The sequence below is a fragment of the Strix uralensis genome, chromosome 4 (genome assembly GCF_047716275.1).
Source record: "Strix uralensis isolate ZFMK-TIS-50842 chromosome 4, bStrUra1, whole genome shotgun sequence".
Lineage (NCBI taxonomy): Eukaryota > Metazoa > Chordata > Aves > Strigiformes > Strigidae > Strix > Strix uralensis.
Window position 1 is genome coordinate 10,357,967 of NC_133975.1, and position 23,750 is coordinate 10,381,716.

General features: G+C 39.0%; 1 protein-coding gene across 1 annotated transcript in view; it reads left to right on the forward strand.

Moving 5' to 3' along the window:
• The window catches only part of CFAP99 (cilia and flagella associated protein 99), a 58,994-nt gene that overhangs the window by 27,111 nt on the left and 8,133 nt on the right, over positions 1-23,750 (forward strand). The window contains exons 6-13 of the mRNA XM_074865023.1: positions 1,324-1,404; positions 3,514-3,579; positions 4,540-4,599; positions 8,570-8,658; positions 12,502-12,706; positions 14,421-14,562; positions 15,753-15,904; positions 21,427-21,632. Of these exons, the coding sequence (XP_074721124.1) occupies positions 1,324-1,404; positions 3,514-3,579; positions 4,540-4,599; positions 8,570-8,658; positions 12,502-12,706; positions 14,421-14,562; positions 15,753-15,904; positions 21,427-21,632 (1,001 nt within the window). The remainder of the gene's footprint in view (positions 1-1,323; positions 1,405-3,513; positions 3,580-4,539; positions 4,600-8,569; positions 8,659-12,501; positions 12,707-14,420; positions 14,563-15,752; positions 15,905-21,426; positions 21,633-23,750) is intronic.

Genomic DNA, 23,750 nt, shown 5'->3' on the forward strand with positions numbered 1-23,750 from the left:
TACTTCACTTAAAAAGCTCACAAAAATACTTGAGCAGTCCAATCAGGGCATTTAATTGCTAGCTTTCTCTGTTTGTGCATTTGTTTTGCCTGTAGATAATGATGTCATATAGCAAAGGCAGTGGAAAGGACATCAGATTCGTGACTTTTTCAAAGCATAGCTCTTTATAGAGTCCAATAAAGCTAGATGGGATCCCCATGTTCCCTAAACTGACCTCCAGTACAATACACATGATCGATTTTCCCCATTAATTCAATAATTAATTCTGTAACTTCTAATTGAGCTAGAACATTTTTAGCAAGATAAATATTTAAGCAGATGTCCAGTAAACTGACAGACTATCTCACCCGCACAGGAAGGAGACATCCAGTCTTTTTTCAGAGTTTGCTCTGGGCAAAATTTGTTGCTCAGGCAAGTATTGAAATCCCCCAGAAGTTTCAGCCTAACTCAAAGCCATACTGTCCCTAATCTCCTGTTGATCCATATGACAGCCAGATGATAAATCTTTCCTGGTCATTTTATCTGTAGCACTTTCTGATATGTGAATGCTTTCCCAAATCTTTGACTAATGCTAGAAGAGCCCTCTCAGTCCTCTACCTCCAAACATTTAATTTACACCTCCAATGGTATGTCCCCACAAGGACATTAGGACAGCCATAGTAAACCAGAGCAAAGGCCCATTTTACCCAGCGTTTTTTTCTCTAGCAGTGGCCAAACACAGATGTCTAGAAAGACTACAGGGACAGGACAAGCATAGCTGCTGCTTTTTCCAACCGCCTTCTCAGTCTCCCACATTTCAGCTCAAAGACTTCCTCAGTTACAATGAAGCTCCTGGGTATTTAATAAACTTCAAAGGATGGTCTTCCCTCAACTTCTCTGGCATCTCTGTAACTTGTTGCTACAACCACACACTGGGCCAGTGAGCTCCACAGCTTAACTTTAGTCAGCTGCCCTATCTGGCTGCCAGCGCTGTGAAGCTGAAGTTTATGAGATGCCAAACAGAACTTTTCCCCTTCTGGCAATTTTTTTTTCCCCTTCATAGGGTGTACAGGATTTATTATTTCTTTAGCCTTTCTTTAATACTAGTTTCAGATTTTTCTTTCTGGTCTTTTGACCAGGGGTGATATTACATTGGACAGGACTGAAAAGCCTGGGTAGTCCAGCTAATTGGAATCTGTTCATGTCTTCTACACTGGCACTAATAGAAAAGAATCAATATTTTAAAAATAACTGTAGCTGTTCTGTGTTTTTTTTTCCTGCAAGAATGTGTCGCTTGGAATGTTTTATACCCCATATTGTTGAGATTATTGCCTTTTAATATAGGTTCCTCCAAGCACCTACAAACCTCCAAAGGAAAAAAAGCAACTAGAGGAAATCAAAACAAAAAATCGCCGAAAAGCAGAAGTAAGTGTATTATGTTCTTGTTCTACTCTTTCCTTTCTTCTAAACTGTTTCTTCTGTAATGTTCCATTTTCATAACTGTTAGAACTTCACCTGAAACATATTTGCTTTTGCACCTAATAGCTCCTGGCTTTTTCTCTAGAGTCATGAAGTTTGTATCCCCTGTTCTTTTTCCATCATCCTTATTTTATTATTGTCTGAGACAAGGTCCGCCTTTTATTCGCTATACAAATACTGTGTGAGAATTTATGCAAGTAGCCATGCAAGGTAGCAGAAACATGATTACTTTCTTCTCCTCCTTGAAATAGTATAATGGCTCTTTTACTCCCACAGGAAATGCAGATATTTAAGGTATTCACTTAATAATTAAATACAAAATATGTCCAATATTTTTGTTTGTTTTCTATAGTAACTGATAAATAAGCACATCATCACCCACTGTTTTAAAATACCAGCACATTCTGACTTCGTTTTTGTGCAGATTCCATACTCTCCTTCAGCAGGCTGAGAGAGTGGGAAGTCATCATGATCTGTAGAGAAGCAGAGTACATGGTCTGTGTGTTAAGAGAGCAGGAGAAGGAAGGGCCTGGAAAAACAAAGGAACAGATCTAGTTATTTGATCCAAACTTTGATATAATCCTGTTCAATGACTTGGCTCCTATCATAGTTAAAGCAGATAGTTGTCGCCTCCTCCTTGGAAGGGAATTAATTAACTGTCAGTTTCCACTTTCTTTCTTCCTCCCCACGCTGCAGTCACCATATCCAATCGAATAACAGCATTAGCTTGGTAAAAGGCATGCTATTTGACTCCTTTTTATCTGCACTCTCCCACCCCCATTCTGAAAATGCCTTACTCTAGTTTTCACTAGCCAGTACAAGCCCATTTATCACTGTTCTGGGCTCTCCTCATGTCCTTGTGAAAGGGGCATTGGATTCTGTTCCTAAACTATAGTAAATGCTTTAACGTGCAATAGATTCTAGGGGGATAAACTTTGCATTCCTTTTGCTGGCCCATCACATTACCTATGCTTGATATTTCATTATAAAAGAATACAACATTTTTTATCCTTTTATTATTTCCACACTGTGGAGAAAGCACACACGTATTTGTCTGTGTGCTTATTTGTATGTACAAGCTTCCCAGAAAAACTGGGGAGGAAAAGCAAGATATCACACTGCCTATATTGTCAAAAATCTATGACAACTATAAAATCACTTAACAACCAGCCACATTCTTCAGTAGAGAAAATGTATGAATACAAGGAACAAAGGAAAACCACCGCAGAAATTATAGCTGCAATAACAGCAGTTTTTGTTGCCTCTGGAATGTTATAAAAGGCATCCACAAAGGTCAGTTCCCAGACTGTTTGCTAAACAAGCTGAAATGTTGGGTCCTAAAAGAAATATGCATTAAAAATGTCATTTATTTCAGAGCATTTTTGCAGAAGCTATAGTAAGTACCACATCTGAGCATCTGTAAGAAGGAGTGAGAACAGTGGAAGCCATACTCTAGGCAGTTAGGGAAGTGCTGATGTTATGGACAGCGGCTGTCCAGAAAGCCATCAGAAAATCTAGTCTGTGTTTCACAGCTTTGATTAGAGATTTGGTTTACAACCAAAAGAAATAACCAAAAACTGGAAATATGGCTGCTCTTTTAAAATGACAGGTGGAATTACTGTTAGGGGTGTGCCTATTGGAGCAAGCCTTGGGCTCAGATCCCTGATCATAATTTTCTAATTTAATTCAAAAACAAAGCCATTGTTTGTTAGCTATGTGGAAACAATTACTACCTATGGTACTGATGTGCTGTAGATAATTATGAGGCTTTTAAGTGGAATTCTGGATGAACAACATGTTTCATAAGGGCAGACCTATCAAAGGCCGGATGGCCTATGCAAAGGATACGACCAGGCAGAACTATGCAGAAAATACAGACTTGCCTACTTCAAGTTTTTAATCAGGAATTAAAATTCATATAAATACTAAGTCAATCTTTCATTAATTGGAAACAAATTAATATACTGGTGGGGCTTCAAGGCTTTTCGATACAGAAAATTCTTATTAGAGAATTTAAATGTACCATAGTCTTTAAGCTAATTGCTTTAATTTTAGGATCTGCTCCTGAAAGCAAATACTAACCAGTTCAGGTGTGCAACCACGAAGTCTGAAAAGGGAGAGGTATGCTACAAAATAATTTATTACCTAAAAATCCCCCATTATAAAGATGAAAAATGACCGAGTATTTAAAGATATATCAAAGTATTTGAAAATTTTTGTTTATTTTGGATTAGGAATTATGTGCTATCATTTATTGCTGTACTGTCATTTCACATCCATATACTAACATTTGCCTTTTTGGATGCATAATTCATAACCCCCTTTTCTCATACTTCTGGTGCTGCTTTATTCTCCTAATTTTGAGACAAGCAGCCTTCCTGTGATACTACTCCCAACAAGTCTCCAAACTGGCAATATTTCTCTAAACCTACATATTATTTTTCCATTAACTTTTATGTCACAGAACAGCCAAGCTGAGGGAATAATAGTCCCATTCATACAGAATTCTTGATTTGGTTGATTCCCAGTTTACAACTATGTCACCAAACTATGTATGTAATATATGCATTTCAGCATCACATCTGCATATTCTATTCACCGTGTTCATCCCCATGGTACCAGACACTTTCACATCAGTATCTATAGCTAACACCATAAAATTAAATTAATAGCCATCAGTAGAATTCTACCACTATTTAATAATTTCATGAAGTATGCTATGACACCCTGTTTTGTCTTCCCAATATCTATTTCAGTTAAGAGCTGAATATATTCATATACATAGGTAATATTTCATAGTCAAACAAAACATCACTGTTATTTTTTTAGCATTATTTTAGTCAACAAATTTTAGTCAATATTTGGACCTGCCTTTGTATGGTCATTTGATATGAAATATTCCCACTAAATTGGGTGTACATAGCAAATTTGTGTGGATATAAATTCCAAAATACATCCCCTATGACTGTATTTGTCACTCGAATATTCAAGAGTGATTTTTGGTAAATATCAATATTTTTTGCTGAGTATGTGAAAATCTGTCTCTGAAATGAAAGAATGTATTTTTGGTTTGAACTGCAGAACACACATGACAGTATGAAGAGAAAACCAGCATTCCGGGCTCAAAAGATCCAAAGCAAGGTGAGTAACCTTTAAGATACTGTTGTCAGATGTACTTGAAAACTTTGGAGTGCAAAACACACATGCAAATTCTGTGGTAATACAAACTCTACTGGAATCCATGGTTTTACACTAAGTTCTGTGGCCAGGAGCATTGGATGGATTTGGTCGATGGCTCATAAATTTTGGCCTATGCACCATTAACAATCCACAAAGAAATGGTCAGGGAGCAACAAGAGTGTGGCTACTCCAGGAGGGAAGAGAAACAAGGAGCCAAAGGTAATGAAAGCACAGGCAGTGCCCTCGCCAACCAGGCCACAGTATCTGAAGATGACAAGGTGGGTGGTAGTTGCAGGTTCTGCTGACAGCAAGTCGTCGTTAGACAAAGCAAGGTAACGAGTCGGGTCTGGGGCCCACCCAGGAAGTCCGGTCAGGAGACAAGGCTACAACAGCAACCCAGGTCCATGACAGCTGAAGACAGAACTGGAGAGACAACCAGGAGGAGAATTACCTGCAGCATAATGGGAAAGGACCAAAGCCTGTATCTGAGCTTAAGTGGGACTCCCAGACCAGTGAGCAGAGGGTATGAGTGGAGGTCCTAGGTGAGGCTGGTCAGGGCAATTGAGACCTGTTGGTTTCCTGAGGGCCCTGACAGGTAAGTTCTGTGCAGTTGCACAGTATAACTATATTGTCTTAACAGTGTTTTCAATTACAAAGGGAGAAGTTTTTATGTAAAATGCTAAGGACTGAGAATAGTCCACAGGAAAAAAAAAAAGAACTGTAAACCCCTGGTTTAAGAACTCAGCACAGGGACAGAAGAATCTTGTATCCGTAAATCACTGTTTCAAAATGAGATCCTAAAGAATGCTGAGCAATCATTCCAGCTAATGACTGTCTGATACACAATATACAATCAGTCTGAATGTTTGTCTTGTTTCCTGTAGACACATACTGAGGTCATAAAATCCACTATACTGATTGCTTCTCTGCTAGAATTTCCAAGGGTTAGAGAATTGTAAACATGGAAAATGGGCTGTTCAGCCTTACCAGTGTAACACATGAAAACTCACATTGCTAATTCTGCAATAACTGTACTACAGATAAATCTACAGTCTTACATCGTTCAATCTGTCACCTTGTATTTGTTTCAAGTTCATATGCAGAATAATTTAATGTGGAAGCTGTGCTTGTATTGTGACCTCAAATACCTTATGAGCAAGTCTACCTATTCTTTAAAACTATGTAGTTAGGTACAGCTCATAAACACTTTGGAAAGACTGATTCCCTGCTTGGGGACTGGGTATCTGGCAACTATTTCTAAAACAGATCTGGCATTTGTCACATACTGAAGCTGTCTTTAATAACAGTATCACCTACTCAGTCTGCTTGCTTACAATCCAGCAGCATTTAAATTACAGGAAAGTAGTAGGATACCAGTTCCTTCTGCACTCAAAAGAGGGGAAAAAACCCAAAACAGGAAACATTTGCATAGTTAACCCAAACATGCATGACCTGTAATTGTGTGGTCTTAGTTCAAGACTATGTATATTCCACTTCCTTTTCTGATAATGTAAAATACCTTAGTGTGGCCTAATGAGAGTCAAACCTTCTGCTTAAATTGCGTAAAGAAAAATATGGATCTGGTACCTTATGGCATTGATCGGGGCCACTTCTAACACCTGCTAGTACCTCCTCTAGGAGCACAATCAGTTTTATCTTGTCTAAACACATTTGCCTTAAAGGTTGGTTAGGTGATATTCAAGATGCTGCTATAACTTTCAAGCTGAGATAGGGATATTGTTATTGACTTTTAAAATACTTTCTCATCCTGTTGCCTTCCTGCCTGTGCAACACTGTGAGCAGAGAAATCCTAAGAGGAAGGTTTATCCAAGATGTATAAATAAGATCATAATCTGTCCTCAAATTAATGAAATTATATAATGCTCTAACCAACTAGTATTTTCCTTTCCTCTTTTTAGAACACCCACAGTGTATTAAATATTTTTTTTTCATTTCAGACACATTTATTATGTGCAGCAGCAATTATTTCTCACTGCTGCTACAAAATATCTATTCATCCTTTTCACTGGAAAAATGAGATGGTACAAATGCATCATCACTGTCTCAATCTGCCTCTTGTTCATATCAAGCCTTCCTCTTTACATATTTATTGGTTTTGGTGAGCTATTGTGTGTTCATTAGGTGGCAATACTGAATACAATTTTCTTCCACAAGAATTACAGTGTTCTGCAGTACTCCTGATTATTTCCATTTTCTCAACTTGAAAAAAGGGAAGATACCTCACGACAAGAAGACAACAAGTAAAATTCAAAACTTCCTTGATATCACATGACATAGAAGAATCTATTTAGTTATTTTTATTTTTTATATTCTTAAGAGTCCTAGTTATTTTGCCTATATGGGCTGTCATATTTCTGTTTCATTGTCATACAGTCATATTTCTGTTTAATAGACTGGAACTGAAGTTGAAGGTATTTTCATAATCATTTTTAGTTCAGTTCTCTATTCCAAATTATATAGTTAGTAGAGAACATGAAATCTGTATACACAGGTAGTTGCCGAAATACGAAAATTTCTACGTGTGTCAGAGAAAATGTCTACTCAAGTAGACATTTTATACATGGTATAGTGTATAAAATACAGGCTGTGGAGAGAATATTCATATCATGCAGAAGACTTTGCAAAGAGTTGAGAAGTAGACCAAAAGGAAGGAAGGACATCATTAGGCATTAAGAAGAGTAAGTATAGTGAGTCAAACAAAAGAAATAAAATACATTGGTTTGGGTTCTTTTCCTAAATTCTTCAAGATATCATCATTTTGCCAAGAAACAGACAGGTAATTCATTTTTGTCCATTAAAATGTGCCATCTGTGTGGAAAACACAGTAATTCTACTTAGTGAGTTTCTAGGTGATTGCATGTGTTTGTTATCCTCAACCTACCTAATTAATATCAGTTATAAAGCATCCTTTTTCCAGTTAGCTTATGTATTTCAGGAGATTGCAGTACATATTTGTGCATACAATATTTGCAGTATATAGCTTGAGTTATTCTGTGCATCTGTTTCTCAGCCACTCATTAAGCTGTTAATTTGGAATTTAAATATATGTTTGAATTCTGAACACCAAACTCATCTGGATTTAGGTCAAATGTGTCATGTCTAAGCTTTGTTTTCTGCAGGAATGATCCCAGCTCTTATCCCACCAGCATTGCTTTGCCTCAGTTCAGATCAGGTCTCTTACATGTGTCTGCAAAGGTGATATATTTTTTCTGAATAGCCTACTTGTGCAGGGAACATTTTTAAGCAGCAGAAAGGTTGTTCCCTTCCTCCCTCAGTATTTAGAGGTTGTCTGGAAGTTAGTCCTAAGAAGAACTGCAAAGAAGCCACAGGATCTAGTCCAAGTTACACCATGAGGCCTGGAAGTCACTGGGAAGTACACTGAGAACTGTACTTCACTTCTACTATCTAGAAAATGGATATGGCAATTGGTGATGCCGATCATCTTAGAAATATTTTGAAGTTATAAAAATGATTATTTGTAAAACACTTCTGAGACCTTCCTATGAAAGGTAATGCTCGTGTTTTACTTTAACGGTTTTGGCTAACTTACTGTCTTTCAGCAAAGCAGTTTATTTCCTTTGTCCAAAGCAGATGGAACCTTGCACACTGTGTATATGAGCACTGAAAAAAAAAAGAAAGGAAGTGAACACATTCTATGGGATTTGACATGGTCCAAGAGTGATTACAAATTTATAATCCACTTGGGGGACTTTGCTGATTTCTTAAGCAGCTTGAGTGGTTTATGAACAGCATGCAATTTCATTGTGAATGTCAGATTAATGCTAGATGAATGCTTTAAGCAAAATTTACGCTGTCTTAGGTCAATTTATTTAACCCATTGAAATGTTGTTATACTCTGTTTTATGGTTTACATTACTAACTATAGTATATACATTCCCTTTCCTCACAGATTGACAATACACGTATTAAATTAAATGCTGCAGCTATTTTAAGAGAGGGTGCCCTCTATCAGCGGAAAATGGAACAGGAGCTCAAGAGGTACAATCACGCTTCTTCCTCAGATAATGTTTCACATCCCTGGATGTAGAATAATTAACCACATTAACAATAATTAAGTAAATTCCAGGTAAACTAAAATAATGGATCTGTCATAAGGCATTAGGAAGCTATTCTATAAACACGGTTGACAAAGAGTAAGGTGGACTGATATGAAAGTCTACATTAAAGCCATTGTTTTACTATAGATGCTATACACTGTGACTGTATTCTGATTTAGCACCCTGACTAGTGTTCACTTGCAAAATCCAATAAGGATCACTTGTTATATTTATTCTGATTCTCCAGAATAAATAATGACCCAAATACACATCTATTTCTGTGTTCATTATAAAATATGTCCATTATAAAAGATTTATTATCCGCTGCTGTTGATTCACGTGAGCACCAGTGATACAGCCAGGAGCAGTCTGAGGAGTGTCAAGAGCGATTACAGAGCCCTGGTAGCAGCGGTAAGGGACTCTGGAGTGCAGGTAGTTTTTTCATCGATCCTCCTGGTCAAGGGGAAGAGGTTTGAAAGGGCCAGTCAAATCTGTTGAATCGACAAATTGTTATGGGACTGGTGCCACAGGTTCAGCTGCGCTAAGTTCAGCTACTTAGACCATGGGACTCGCTTTGAGAAACCTGGTCTACTGGGGGCTGATGGGGTCTATCTGTCAGATAAGGGGAAGAGCATCCTTGGTCATAGGCTTGCCAAGCTGGTGATGAGGACTTTAAACTAAAGTTGCCAGGGGAGGGGGACCTCAATCCATCCCACTCCTACCAGTTTGACGCCAGTACCAGCAATAGATGCCCAGAGCCTGGAGAGGGGTCACAGGTCAGCAGGAGAGCACCTGAAGAGCAGCACAAAGGAATTCCAGCCAGTAACTCAGCTTCATCAGGGCCCAACTTAAATGCCTCTATGCAAACACACATAGCATGGGGCATTAACAAGAGGAGCTAGAGACGTGTGTACCACTGCAGGGCTACGATCTGACTGGCATCACAGAGACATGGTGGGATGACTCCTATGACTGGAGTGTTGGCATGGAAGGATACAGGCTCTTTAGGAAGGACAGGCAGGGGACATGAGGAGGGCATGTTGCCCTCTATGTCAGTGACCAGCTGGAGTGCATGGATCTGTGCCTGGGGATGGATGAGGAGCCAACCGAGAGCTTGTGGTCAGGAATAAATAGAGGGCAGGGACAGGAGATGTTATGGTGGGGGTCTGCTACAGACCACCTGACCAGGAAGACCGAGCAGATGAGGCCCTCCCTAGACAGACAAGCCCTGGTCCTCATGGGGGACTTCAACCACCTCAATATCTGCTGGAGGGACAACACTGCAGGGCAGAAGCAATCCAGGAGGTTCCTGGAGTACATTGATGATAACTTCCTTCTCCAACTGATAGAGGAGCCATTGAGGAGAGGTGCTGTGCTGGGCCTTGTTCTCACCAACAAGGAGGAGCTGGAGGGGAGTGTGAAGCTCAAGGGCAGCCTTGGCTGCAGTGACCATGAAGTGGTGGAGTTCAAGATCCTTAGGGCAGCAAGGAGGGCGTGCAGCAAGCTCACTATGCTGGACTTCAGGAGAGCAGGTTTTGGCCTCTTCAGGGATCTGCTTGGCAGAGTAGCACCTCCCTTACGAGGACAGGCTGAGACAGTTGGGGTTGTTCAGCCTGGAGAAGAGAATGCCCCAGGGAGACCTTATAGCAGCCTTCCAGTACTTAAAGGGGGCTACAGAAAAGATGGGGAGGGACTTTTTATAAGGGCATGTAGCAATAGGACAAGGGGTAACAGCCTTAAACTGAAGGAGGGTAGATTTAGACTAGATGTAACAAAGAAATTCTTTATTGTGAGGGTGATGAGGCACAGGAACAGGTTTCCCGGAGAAGCTGTGGCTGCCCCCTCCCTGGCAGTGTTCAAGGCCAGGTAGGATGGGGCTTTGAGCAACCTGGTCTAGTGGAAGGTGTCCCTGCCCATGGCAGGGGGGTTGGAACTAGATGGTCTTTAAGGTCCCTTCCAACCCAAACCATTCTATGATTCTATATAAGCCAAATCATTTCATACATCTCAATTTTCTTCAATGGTTTGCGGTCAACTACATGCTAAATTTGATACTTGAACTTGCTTATATGTATATAAAAATACCTGTCCATTTCTATGACAGTGAGATATGGAAGACTAAGATTGTGCTGCTCCACAAGGCAAGACAAGCCAGGAGCTGAGGGTGACAGCAAGGCATGTAGGGACAGTGCCCTGACAAGCAGCTCAGTTCCACAGTACACTGGCAAGGCAGCAGAGCACATCCAGTGACAGGCAGCAGGGTCAGCCAACGGTCCAGTGATTTCTAGATGAGTCCATAGTGACGAGACAGGGCTGAGGTCAAACCAGGAAGCCAAGTCAACAAGGCAGGGTCAACAAGGTACTAGGCTGGGCGCAGGCATACCTACCATGTAGCTTAGGCAAGGACAAAGGCTGTTAATGTCAGCTTAAATGGGGCTCCGGGGAAGAAACTCTACACACACAACAGAACTGCTCATAGCTCTTCCTCACATGGTTCTTTTTACTCCAGTCTGATCCAATGTTATGTGGTTGCACTGCAACAGAGCTGTCTTTGAACACAAGCAACTAAATCCTAGGCAGGGGTGGGGAATAAGAGGTTGCAGGTCCTTTTGGGCTCTGCGGAATCCTGACATAAGGGTTCCTCTGACATCAGGAATCCTTACGCAGCAGCATGGGTTTTCAGCTGACATTAACTAGGGAGAGGGTGACTCCTGAATGGCCACTGCATTCTATAACTAGAATTACAGAACATTTTCACTAATAATTTTAACGAAGATACAACCTATATCATGTCATCTTGACTGAATATTATTTTTAATCCACCTGACTTAGGCTAAGCACTAAATATTGTTGGCATTTTAAGTCCCAGAATGACTGCCTAAGGTTGGATTTAGTCTTTGGACCTAGCAAATTTTGGTATATGGATCAGGATTTTAGTGGTAAGATATGCATCGTTCAGGTTCTGTTACCAGCTACATTACATATGATACTGTCCACTATATCCGGCAGAATTTTGTTCCATTCAGCAAAGGAATAGATTTTCCCTGTAACTTAACACTATTTCATATTAATGAGATTTAATCTTCAGCGGCATTTAGCACAAAACAGATACACACATATATATATGCATTGGGGAGCAGCAGTAAAACGCAATTCACTGCATTTTTGTGTCTCTGCCCTAGTTCTTGGCTCCTTCACTCCTCTGCTGCAAGGACTTTGATGGGCCTGCCCCAGGGCTTTGCTATGCTTTTCTCTCTCAGCCAGCACAACAAATAAGAATGTGGCTTTGCTTAATTGCTGAATACTTCTTTGCCTCATTACAGCAGTATTATTTATTTGACAAAATACAAACCAGAACAGAATTAGGCAGAAAAGATTTTAGTTCCCTATGTTAAAGTGGCCAAGAAGATTGCCGAAGAGAAAAGTTGTTTGTTCTTTCTATCTCTAAGCAAAGTAATCCTCTGAGAAAATGTACATACCTTCAGCCTGATTCTCCCTGCTCCTTATGAGAATCCATATGTAGCTAAAGTTTGCCCTCTCTTGGGGCTTTGTTTTACTGAAAACTTTCAGATCCATGCCCTCATGCACCTTCTTCCAGCCTGGCTTTCCACATAGTAGGAACAGCTCTTACACTGGAATTAAAATTTATCTCTCGAATGACTTTGCTATGACTGCCTTTTTTCTCTACAGAGATCAAATACCTTCTATCACAACAAATTTTGAACCAAGGCAGGGCTGCAGAGCCAGATCCCTAGAATAGCATATTCTTTCCTCTCTATTGCAGAATTGAAAATTTGCTACAAGGGGCTGGAGACCCCTCTGAATTCTTGGAATGGCAAAAACAGATGCGTGGAAAAGATCTGGAAGAACAGCTGTCTGAAATAGAGTGTAGGAGGCTTCAAGGGAAACTGAGTCATGAAGAGGCAGTTCTAGCCCATCAGAATGTAATTCAAGAAAATAAGATGAAAGCTGATCTAATGAGAGAAAAGGTAATACATACAGCATTGCTCAAATTTTGCTTACATTCAATCAGTGCAAAACATACCACAGATGATACCTACTATAAGAAGGTGTAAAAGTTCTATACAGTGTTTTTACTCACTGGAGTCTGCAAACAATGGAAAAATAGTGCTATAACTTCCAGATACAGCAATGCTTATACATTAAAGTGTTTGATTTGGTTGATAACACTCGTGAAGAAAATTGAATAAAACAGGGTAAAGCATTCTCCCCTATATTCATGTCATTGTGCATATCCTTTTTGAACAGATACTGAGATACTAAGCACCATTTGCAATGAAATCACCAATACATGACTAATTTCATTATCTTGTTAAAATGAGAGCCACAAATATGAAAGAATTTGTTTTCTTAAACTGTTACAATTCAATTTACTTCATATTATCTGACATGCCTAGATCTCTCTTAGGGGAAAATTCAGTCAGAGAACCCTCTTTGGATCTCTATATATGGAAAACTGAATATTTATGCCAAAAAGTATTTTCACACAGTTTCCTATCTGGCAAACTACAGTTTCCCCAAAACATTGCTAGATCTTTTCATTTTTTTCCCAAACTCACATTACATTTTGCCAGTGCTTCTCCTATAAACTAAACAAGTGATCAAGAAATAACTAATACTATAGATTTTAAAGTCTTCATAGTCACTATCACATGCTTTGCTTTTCTATTAGCCCAGTTTGCTGCTATGCCCTGTAGGCCAGCCAGTACTTTTCTCTTGGCCACCTCTCACAGATGTCTCTGCAGTGTCTCAGCAACTTAAGATGGGACCACAAATGTACAAGATTTTCATAAAGGACATGCTGGAAAAGAGAAACTCCTTTTCTGTCCTATAAAATCTTTCAACCTTTTTTGGCATTGAGTCTTCATGTCTGTTTAGACAGGCTGTAGCAAGAACTTAAAGTGAACCCTAATATGTACAACTGAGCATAGTGTGATCGCTCACAAATCATTGTAATTATTATATTCACCTCAATTTCAGAGCATATGTGTTTTATTTGTTAACAGAAACGTCCCAATATGTATAGATTTGGGGATGTGCAAATCAGACTTGCTCTAACCTGACCAATTCCAGGCAGCTCCCTTCACTTGCCAACAGATGCCAGCAGGGCACTTCATCCATATGGAGATCTCCAGAAGTATGGAGCACCAATTGCCCATTCACCAACAGCTGTCATGCTAACCCTCCTCCTTCTTTTAAAACTCTAGCCTTCCATCTAAAACAGAAAGTACGGTAAGGAATCTAGCCTGGGAAAATCCAGTTTCCTGCTTCCTGATGAACAAAGAAAGGTACATGATAGCCAAAAGTGGACGTTACAGAGATATGACTTAGGCCCAGGAAGATTCTGCAGGCACACAACCACCTGTGTATTAGATTAGGACTCTTCTTGATATCTCACAACCAGATCCAGAGATGGCTTTTTTTGTCTGCTTTTAGAAAAATGTGGGAGTGAATCCTGGAAAATAGCAGTGCAAATGTTAGGGAGTACTGTTGTGGGTAAATAAAACATAGAGAGGGGAGCTTAAATCTGGGTCTCTATGTTGGCCCCAGACAATGTCCTTTGTTGCTTTTGTGGGTGATGTAATACTTTGAATTCAATTGCCCTTGCCCTTTTTCAATGATTTGAGGCACTCAGATCATCAGTTATCAGAAGTTTTATTCACCTGTTTGTTTGGGATTTAGAAAGCAGAGTCGATGCACCTGTATGCAGAGAAGCGTCTACAGGAACAGAAAGAAATGAGAGAGCTGGTGGAGCAGGTCGTGGAAGGACACAAGAATGCAAAGCAAGCAAAAATAAAGCTCCAGAAATACAAACAGCAGATAGGTATTTATATATTTCCGGAAAAATGAGAGATGATGCCAAATGTCCGCAAATTACTTAATCTTTCTTGTAGTGGGCCAATTAAAGTTTTTACAGAAAGGCAAGGGAGGTTGAGGGAAAGATCCAGGCTATACATTCCCATGAATGCATGAATATGAATTCCAGGAATAAGCTGATAATGGGTAGATTAGAAATTCTAAACTACTGGTCATGGGAATTACTCTTTGTTTATAAGGGAGAAATACAACACTAACATTACACAATTAGTTTCCCTTCCATCTAAACGTAGCATATGTGAATGACTGTACTTTTTGTCAAATCAGCTTATGAAGTTCAGATTCTTGTGATTCATATCATTAAGAGAGGATTTGCCTAGCAACCACTGTGAAAGAATCATGGCTCAAGATTATTGTCTTCTCCAGAGAAGGCAGTCCAGAGACAACAACTGTAGCTAAGGAAAGAAAAGCCATCTCCTAGAAGGACAGTACCACAAGGGAGAAGGATGTAGCACCTCCAAGACAGACTAGTCATTAGGATGTAGGGAAATAATGTTACTCATCCTCCATTAGTCTTAAAGAAAATTTTTCAGTGAACGCATTAGCTAATGAAGTCCAGGGAGAAGGCTGTTCTGACTGGCATGACTATACACATTCCAATGCAACGCCGTGCATTCACTGTATGAACAGGCTATCGCTAGTTGTGCATATTTTGGTAAGCAGACTTTTCTCTGCTTGTGTATCTCCATACTTGTATCAGTAAGGGTTGAGGTGGGCAGAGGATTTAGCCATTCTGAAATGGGCTAGCAAAGCCTACCAGCCTTTGCAAATCAGTGATTTCTAGGAGATATATATAGCTTGAAAAACTATGAATATTTGCTACTGTATAATATCCTTCTAGTAAACAACGAAACAGTATGCACTAATTAGAACAGAAATTACAAAGCAGTAATTCAAAGTGTCTACTTTATGTATGTATACAGTATGTTTATGTGCTGAATAGAATGATAGATAGTGGAGGTGGGAAGTACTAATTTGTTTCTCTAATCGTTCCTCCCACCAATGACAGACTGTTCCCTCAAGTACCTTTAGATCAGTAGTATTGTTGTTATTCACCAATGCATATGAATTTTCCTCCAGATGGACTACTTGTTAAAATATGCAACCAGCTAATAGAGATTAGTTCTTATCTTTCAGTTCAGGAAGTTTGTGAAGAAAGTCGAGAACTTCTTCGACAAGCTTTAGAAGAAGAGGAGGAGAAGCTTAAGAAAAGATATGAACTAATTCAACAAATACGAGCTATTGAGTCTTTACCAAGTGTCAGACACAAGTTTGTTGATTTAACAGAGGTAAGCTCAAAAGGAACAACTACTGTTTTTTACATAAAGGTATATTGTATATGTTTCACATATTCAGAGGAATTGTGTACTGCATGCAGATATATCACAGTCTGGATGCACAGCACTAAGTACAAGGTGACCCCATGACACAAAGGTTAGATCTGAACTGAAACTTTCACAAAGTCTATAAAATGAAAATTTTACCAGGAAGAGTATTCTGATGGTAAGTGAAATCTTAGTTCCCTTGAAATTTGAATTTTGCCAATAGGATCTGGGTTTCGTGATATCTTTCAAAAAATGACTGGCAAGTAATTACAACATGTTCTATCCATCTTCACAAATTTACAGATTTGTCAGTCCTGAGTAAGGACCGAATGAACACAAAGTTTGGACTGATGTACAGTTGTTCATATTGCAGTGGTGATTGCCATGGTAATTAGCAAAATTAATTTCCTTTGCTTTCAAAACCATCAACATTCAGGTATATGAAAGAGATTGTCAGAAGAACCCAAAACCCGCTGAGCCGTTATGTGTGTACTGTGCAAATGACTTGTGTGTGTGTGGTTAAGTCTACAGTAAATGTATCCCAAATGTCTTAGACTTACTGTTGATGCACAACAACTGATATGCCTGAGATTGGGCTTTGCAATGCCCACTTTTGCAGAATTTCCTGACTTGGGCAGCATCATGCAGACATCTGTTTCCTTACCACTAAATCAGAAGCAGGTTAGCTGAAAATACTCTTCCATTTTTCTTATCCACATTGAAAGAATAACATAGAGTAATATAAAATGACACCAGCAATTTTAAATAGAATCCTTTAGTTTTTTTCCTTCTTTTCTTTCATGAGTATTCAAATGAAGATCACAAATTAAAATAATCCATGGCTAGTCTGCAGAAAGCATACAGAAGGAATAGGTCTTCCTTCCATGGGGCTGTTGGAACAGTCAATATGATGCTTTGGTTTTATCTCCTGCTCCTCTGAATAGAAATCAGCCATTCATTGATTCCAAGGCTACCTACTATTTTGCAGCCACCAGATAAATCCCTCATCTCATTTAACAGATTTTAGAATACATTTAATGTTAAAGTGTGAAATAAGTGAACAAAAATAAAATCAGCTCCCCAGATGTCCCATCCTCCAAGTGAACAAGAATAAAATCAGCTCCCCAGATGTGCCATCCTCCTTTACTCTCTTTGGTTGCCTTTATGGCTGCTGCCATCACTTGTCCACTTCTTTTCCAGCCAAAGAAGGCAATTCTCTTTTTTCAAACCCAGACTCACTCCACACATTTGTGGAGAAACATTACTGAACCACAATGGAAAAAGCAGGGGGAAAAAGTGAAGATTACAAAGAATTATTGTACACCACAGATACTGTAAACTGTCTGCATGGAAATGCCAAAAGGTACTTCAATGTATAGGTCTTTTACTGCTTCAGGTAGAGTTGCACATTGTGTCAACCCTAAACAGAGCCCTTAGCATGGTCTCACTGCACATTTGTTACCCAGATGATTCAGTCACAAGATGTAGGCTGCAAAGACACAATGGTATAATGTAGATGGACATGGAAACGTCATTACTTTTTCAATCACAACTGTAAAATAGTGCAGGCTCTCATTCAGGAAAATGAAGGTGACTGGAATGTCAGTAATATCTTATTTTTGAACATAGTTCATTTCATTGCCCTTACAGTGGCTGTTGACTCTTCACATAGAGCTTCCACTGAAATACTGTTTGTTTCTAAGTACAGAATATGGCTTTAAATAGATTTTCCCATCTAGCTTAATTCAAAAGACAAAGCAGAAAAACACAGCAGGTTTCAAGTCATATATGGAAAATTCATTCAAAATTCAAGCTTATCCTAAGTGTAGGGTTACTAAAGTATAAGGTTGCTGAAAATGGAGTGGCCATAAATGCCATACATACTGGAAATACAAGAGAATGGACCTGAATGATATGGATAGACTGTTAGGTGGATAAGGAATTGGCTGGATGGCTGCATCCAGAGTTACAGTCAATGGCTCAATGTCCAAGTGGAAACCAGTAATGAGTAGTGTCCCTCAAGGGTCCACACTGGGACCAGTACTATTTAATATCTTCCCTAATGACATAGATAGGGGGATTAAGTGCACCCTCAACAAGTTTGCCGATGGCACCAAGTTGGGTGGTGCAATTGATGCACTTGAGGAAAGGGACCTTGACAGACTTCAGGACTGGGTCCTTGTAAACCTCATGAAGCTCAGCAAGGCCAAGTGCAAGGTCCTGCACCTGGGTCGGGGCAATCCCCAATATCAATACAGACTGGGGGATGACTTGATTGAGAGCAGCCCTGCAGAGAAGGACTTGGGGACATCAGTAGATGAAAAATTCTATATGAGCTGCCAATGCGCAGCCCTGAAAGCCAATTGTATCCTGGGCTGCATGAGAAGAAGCATGACCGACAGGATGCGGGATATGATTCTCCCCCTCTACTCTGCTCTTGTGAGACCCCACCTGGAGTACTGCGTCCAGCTCTGGGGCCCCCAGCATAAGAAAGACATGGACCTGTTAGAGTGGGTCCAGAGGAGGTCACAAAAATGAGCTGAGGGCTGGAGCATCTCTCCTATGAAGAAAGGCTGAGAGAGTTGGGGTTGTTCAGCCTGGAGAAGAGAAGGCTCCAGGGAGACCTTATTGTGGCCTTTCAGTATATAAAGGGGCTTATAAGAAAGATGGAGAAAGATGCTTTACCAAGGCCTGTAGTGACAGGACAAGGGGCAATGGTTTTAAACTTAAACAGGGTAGATTTAGGTTAGATATAAGGAAAAAAATTTTTACAATGAGGGTGATGAGCCACAGGAACAGATTGCTCGGAGAAGCTGGGGATGCCCCCTCCCTGGAAGTGTTCAAGGCCCGGTTAGATGGGGCTCTGAGCAACCTGTTCTCATGAAAGATGTCCCCACCCACAGCAGCGGGATTGGAACTAGATCATCTTTAAAGGTCCCTTCCAACAAAATTGTTCTATGATTCTCTACCTCAACTTCACAGTTCCCTTACACTCACTACTATAATAGCACTCTGAGTGAATTAGCACACCTTTGGTGATAGCTTGCCCTGTTTTTTTCCTTCTACAAAAGGCTTTTTCAGGCTTAGTAAAATTAAGTAGGTGTCCATAAAATTCTCATTCATTCTCATAATTTTTAAAGTACCAGTTCTTCCCCTGATGGCACTTAAGTTGCTTGAACACCAGCATTATCTACTGCATGAGTATAAGACTTCTTATATTTTAGGAACCACTCCACTGTCTTCACTGAGTATTTTTGAAATGCAGATACTCAAAATATTCAGCCTCTACCATTCTATTCTTCTAGGAAATTCTCTTTCCTAGACCTTTTTGGTGTCTGCTTGCCATGCTCAAACACTACCACTGGTATATACGCCCGGTTGCAAAACATTTTCCTTTCACTTCCTGTGAATACAACTTGACGGTTTAAATTCGAGGCAGAGTATTATAGCACTGAGAAGGAGATAAATTATCATTTACTGTTTCAGTAACCTGTGGTAGTACATATTTTTCAGAGATGCAAAAATAAAGACTGCTTAATATTTAACTCTTTTATCAGTCTTCTACTGATGCTACTGGTGAGCATTGTTTAGGTCATGTTTGGTACACATGAGGAGCATGGAAACAGAAACCACTGAGACAAAATTGAAGAGTGAGAATTTAGGTGAAAAAAGAATGATGATCTATTCTTACTGACTCAACTTCTGGAGCTTTATAAAGAGAAGCTATGGGGACCAAAACTGCAGGAGGGACTCTTGGAAATCTTAAAGGAGTCCCCAGGGATGGCCACCCAAGACACATTCTCCTTCACTGACAAGTTTGTATCATTAGATTCTCCAGACTAACTCAATAATAATCCCTCTTAAGCAAAATGTTGTGGCAGCAGAGAGCCAAGTCTGGTTATTTGTCATACTCTGTTTTGTGGTTTTATTGCCCCTGCCCCTCCTGCCCCACCTTACTGGTTTCTTCATCTCGCTTGGCTTTCCCTCTGTTTCATGGACCCACTGCTCTGAACAAAATGATCACTGGAGGATGAGTACCTGACTAGACTGCTTAGGTGGCATCCCAGACCAGAGAAGAGGGACTGTACCCAGGTCAGCTCTTGCAGCCAAACTGACAGTCTGAGCATCTGTCTATGACAGAGCATCCTTCTCTTTTCCTGTGTTTTTTTTTTCCTTCCCCTTCATGTTCTGTTTTATGAAAAGCTCAAAAGCAGAAAGGCAACTACTATTCTGTCAACAACCCGCTCAGGGCATTTTTTCCTGCTAAAAAGGATTGCTTGAAAAAATGAAGGCTTTTTAACTGAATAATTTCTCTCCATTAAAAGGATTGTAATGAGTTTTACTTACATATGTTTATCATTACCACTTAATTTCAGTCTGAGAAATACAATCTGGAGGAGCGCTTGTTCTTTTGGATTCCACACATCCCCCCTTCATCCTTTCCAAACTCTGTCATTAATTTTCTGTCACTAATTCTATAGAACTAAGTACACCAAGGTCTTTGTGATTAAATCCTAAGCAGTGTCTCACTCTTAATGTTATACAACTGCAAAGCAAGAGTCATCTTGACTTCCTGCACCCATATATTCCACTATAACATGCTATGGTACAAGATACGCACCAAAGCTGTGTGCCTAGGTTAAGATGGGCAAAAGAAATTGGGGTGAAATGGATTAAATTTTGCAAAGAAATCTACACAGAAGCTCAGTATTTATGTGGGTTTATGCAAGTTTGCCCTATATGCAGATGTATATACATGTAGACATAGAGAAACGGAGAATATATGGAAGAGCAAGGGTCAAAAACTTCCAAGGGTTCACAAATCTGTTTAGAAATTATCTGTCTTCATATGCAAACTAAGGTGGAGAAGTCTCTCTTCACATCTCAGAATCAGGCTCATTATCACTGTCATTGCAAAGTGGATATTAAAAGGCCTTCATTAAACATTCGGGTTTGAATATTTTAACTTTGGGCATTAAGATCTGAATTTCCTGGGTACAAAGCATTGTTTAGTTCTGCTCTTTTCAGATAAAAACAGTAGATGCCATCATAGATCAAATCCATACTTTGGAAATAGATAAATACAAAAAAATGCATATTTTTTAGTGTAAAGTATGTTCTGATTTTACAAAGTAAAAAAAAAAAAGCAGTTTTACACATTTTAGAACTTCAAAAGTCTAATAAAACTAAAAGATAAGTCAGTTTTTGGGGCAGCAAATATGTTATATTTATGATTAATCTACTGTATATTTCCAGTATTTTTTCATTAATTGTTTTATGAGCCTTGTGGTTTTTACACATACGAAAAGATAAGCTCTACACCTTAAAAACAGCTTGTAAATAACAGGTTAGGGCATCCCTGTATTTCTTGAAGTCAAAATATATTCAGCATGATTTGGAACACAGTCAAAATATTCTGGTTTTACTCATTTGCTGTCCCCTTGGTATTTACAGTGTTATTTAAACCTGTGTTTCATGTTCTTTAGACTGGTGGCCATGGTTTAATTTGTGAAATGTCAATAGTGGAACTACGTGAACGCCTCGCTCTACTCAGAGAAGCACAGAAGGCAGCAGAGGAAGAGAAGAGGGACCAGATAATTCATGAAAAACAAGCTAAGGAACAACTTCTTCTAGACAAACTGGACCAGATTTCCCTGTTCAGAGCAGAACTTGGACGAGCAGCTGCTTTAAAGTCAGTATAAAACAGCATGTGACATTTAAGACATTGCAACTTTGTTAATATTTTGCTAGCCCCTTGAGGAGAAAAACAAGTAGAGAGCAAAATACTGCCCTTTTATAAATCAGTATGACTTTTGGCAAGGATTACACTGGAGGCCTGGATTTCCTTTTCATTCTTGAAAATAATTTGCATCAGATTTAACAAATCTTTTTCATCATTTATGGTTGAAGACACTGTAGGCTAGTGTTGACAGTATTGCCCCAGGATTCAGAGCTAATACTATATCTTGAGAAAGAAGTTCTGACTTTCTTCTGTTCCTTTTCAGCTAATCAGAACTAATTTGATGTTATTAGAATCATTCTAGCTTGCTACTTAAAGTGGTTTCTCATTTTCATCTAAACCAATACATTAGGGCTATAGTTTTCTTCCTTGAACTTCACTTGTTATGTGAAAAGGCAGGCCTTATTCTAGAAGTTAAAAATGTTTTAGGAAGGAGATTTTCTGATAACAATAATAAGTTATAAATTAAATACATTATAGCAGTAGATCAAAGAGAAAATTCTTTGCTTACAGGCTCTTATGAAATTCTGTATTCATGATTCATATTTATTATTCATTATCATATTTATTATTCATCGTCATAAAGGATCCATAACCATCATAGATGCCTCACATATGGAGAAGACGGGTCCCTTCCACAAAGAGTTTAAAACCTAAGTTAAAGCTCCTTACAAATATAGCTGAGCAGGAAGAAAGCCTGGGTAAAAGTATAAAATACGGCATACCTCTTGATCTTATGCCATTTTTATTGAATCTTCACTATTTGCCATTGTTTTCTTGCAAGTTGTCTTTCACCTTTTCACTTTTGTGGGTTTGGGAGGTTAGTCCTTGTCTTGCCATATTTATTTTACAAACATGTTCAGGCTGACAGTCTAAAGACATACTCTATCAGGCTAAAAACATATGTCTTCAGACATTCTTAGATTCATGTTTATTGCTGAGATATTGAAGGGGGCTTCTTAGAGTTCAATTCACGTTATTGATTTATCATCCAGTCCTAAATCTCAATTACAGAAGGCAGTATTGATGTATTCATTTAACTAGGTTTCACTAGTCCCAGCTTTAAATTGGTTTGTTGCTGACAGTTAATCTCCAAAGACTGGAGTTTTACTATGTTAGTACTTAAGAAGATAGTTTAATGAATTTAATGAATCAATAACTGCAGCTGCAGTGGATTGACTGCATAGATCAGTGACCCTCTCTTCTATGGCATATATAGAGAAAAGATTTTAGGACTAAAGAACCTGAAATGGAGTTGGAGATGGAAATATACTCTCATCACTAAACATTCAGTGTTGTGAAAGCCTGTGGGAGCAACTTAAGCCACTGCTTTCCACTAGAGATTATTCCAACTAGGCATTAAGAACTTGTATAATACATAAAACCCGTTTCACTAGTAGCTACTTAAAGAATTGTTTGTTAAGGTAGATGTGCAGTCTGTGAATTTTGCGTAGTAGTGGGCTCCTTTAAAATAGACTCTTTGGCTTAATTCAGATCTAAAACTGTTCTGATCCTGAAATAAGCTATGCTTCAACGAGAAGCTAACTTTGATTCACTTTTTGTCCTGACATTTGAAATTTTTTTTAGAACAGACCAGCATGCCAAAGATAGTTGAATCCAAATGAAATTAAGCACTTAATTTGCAAGCTTCTAGTCAGACTAATGATAAGTAATACAGTAATTTTAACGGAGCCCTGTTTGCTCTCCAAATAAGAAAATACAGTTTCATTATAGACGATGTAAGACATTTCCTTTCAGAGCTCCCAGGCAATCTACGTACATAACTTAGAAGCATCAACTATAAAGAGCCATCATCAAAGTATATCAGGAGTGTTGTTCTTTGGGAGTGTATTTCATGCATTTTCATCTAGAATCCAAATCTAGTGTGATTTCTGTTAATACAGCAATATGGCACACTGGCCTATTTACAAATGCTAGATGCTTTGCTGCAGCTTTTATTTCTCTCTAGTCAAACTATAGGCTTTGTGTGTTAAACCTGATTTACAGATCTTGAATCCTGTAATATCTATCAAGTCATTGTGAGTGATTAATTGCTTGGGCTGTATTATT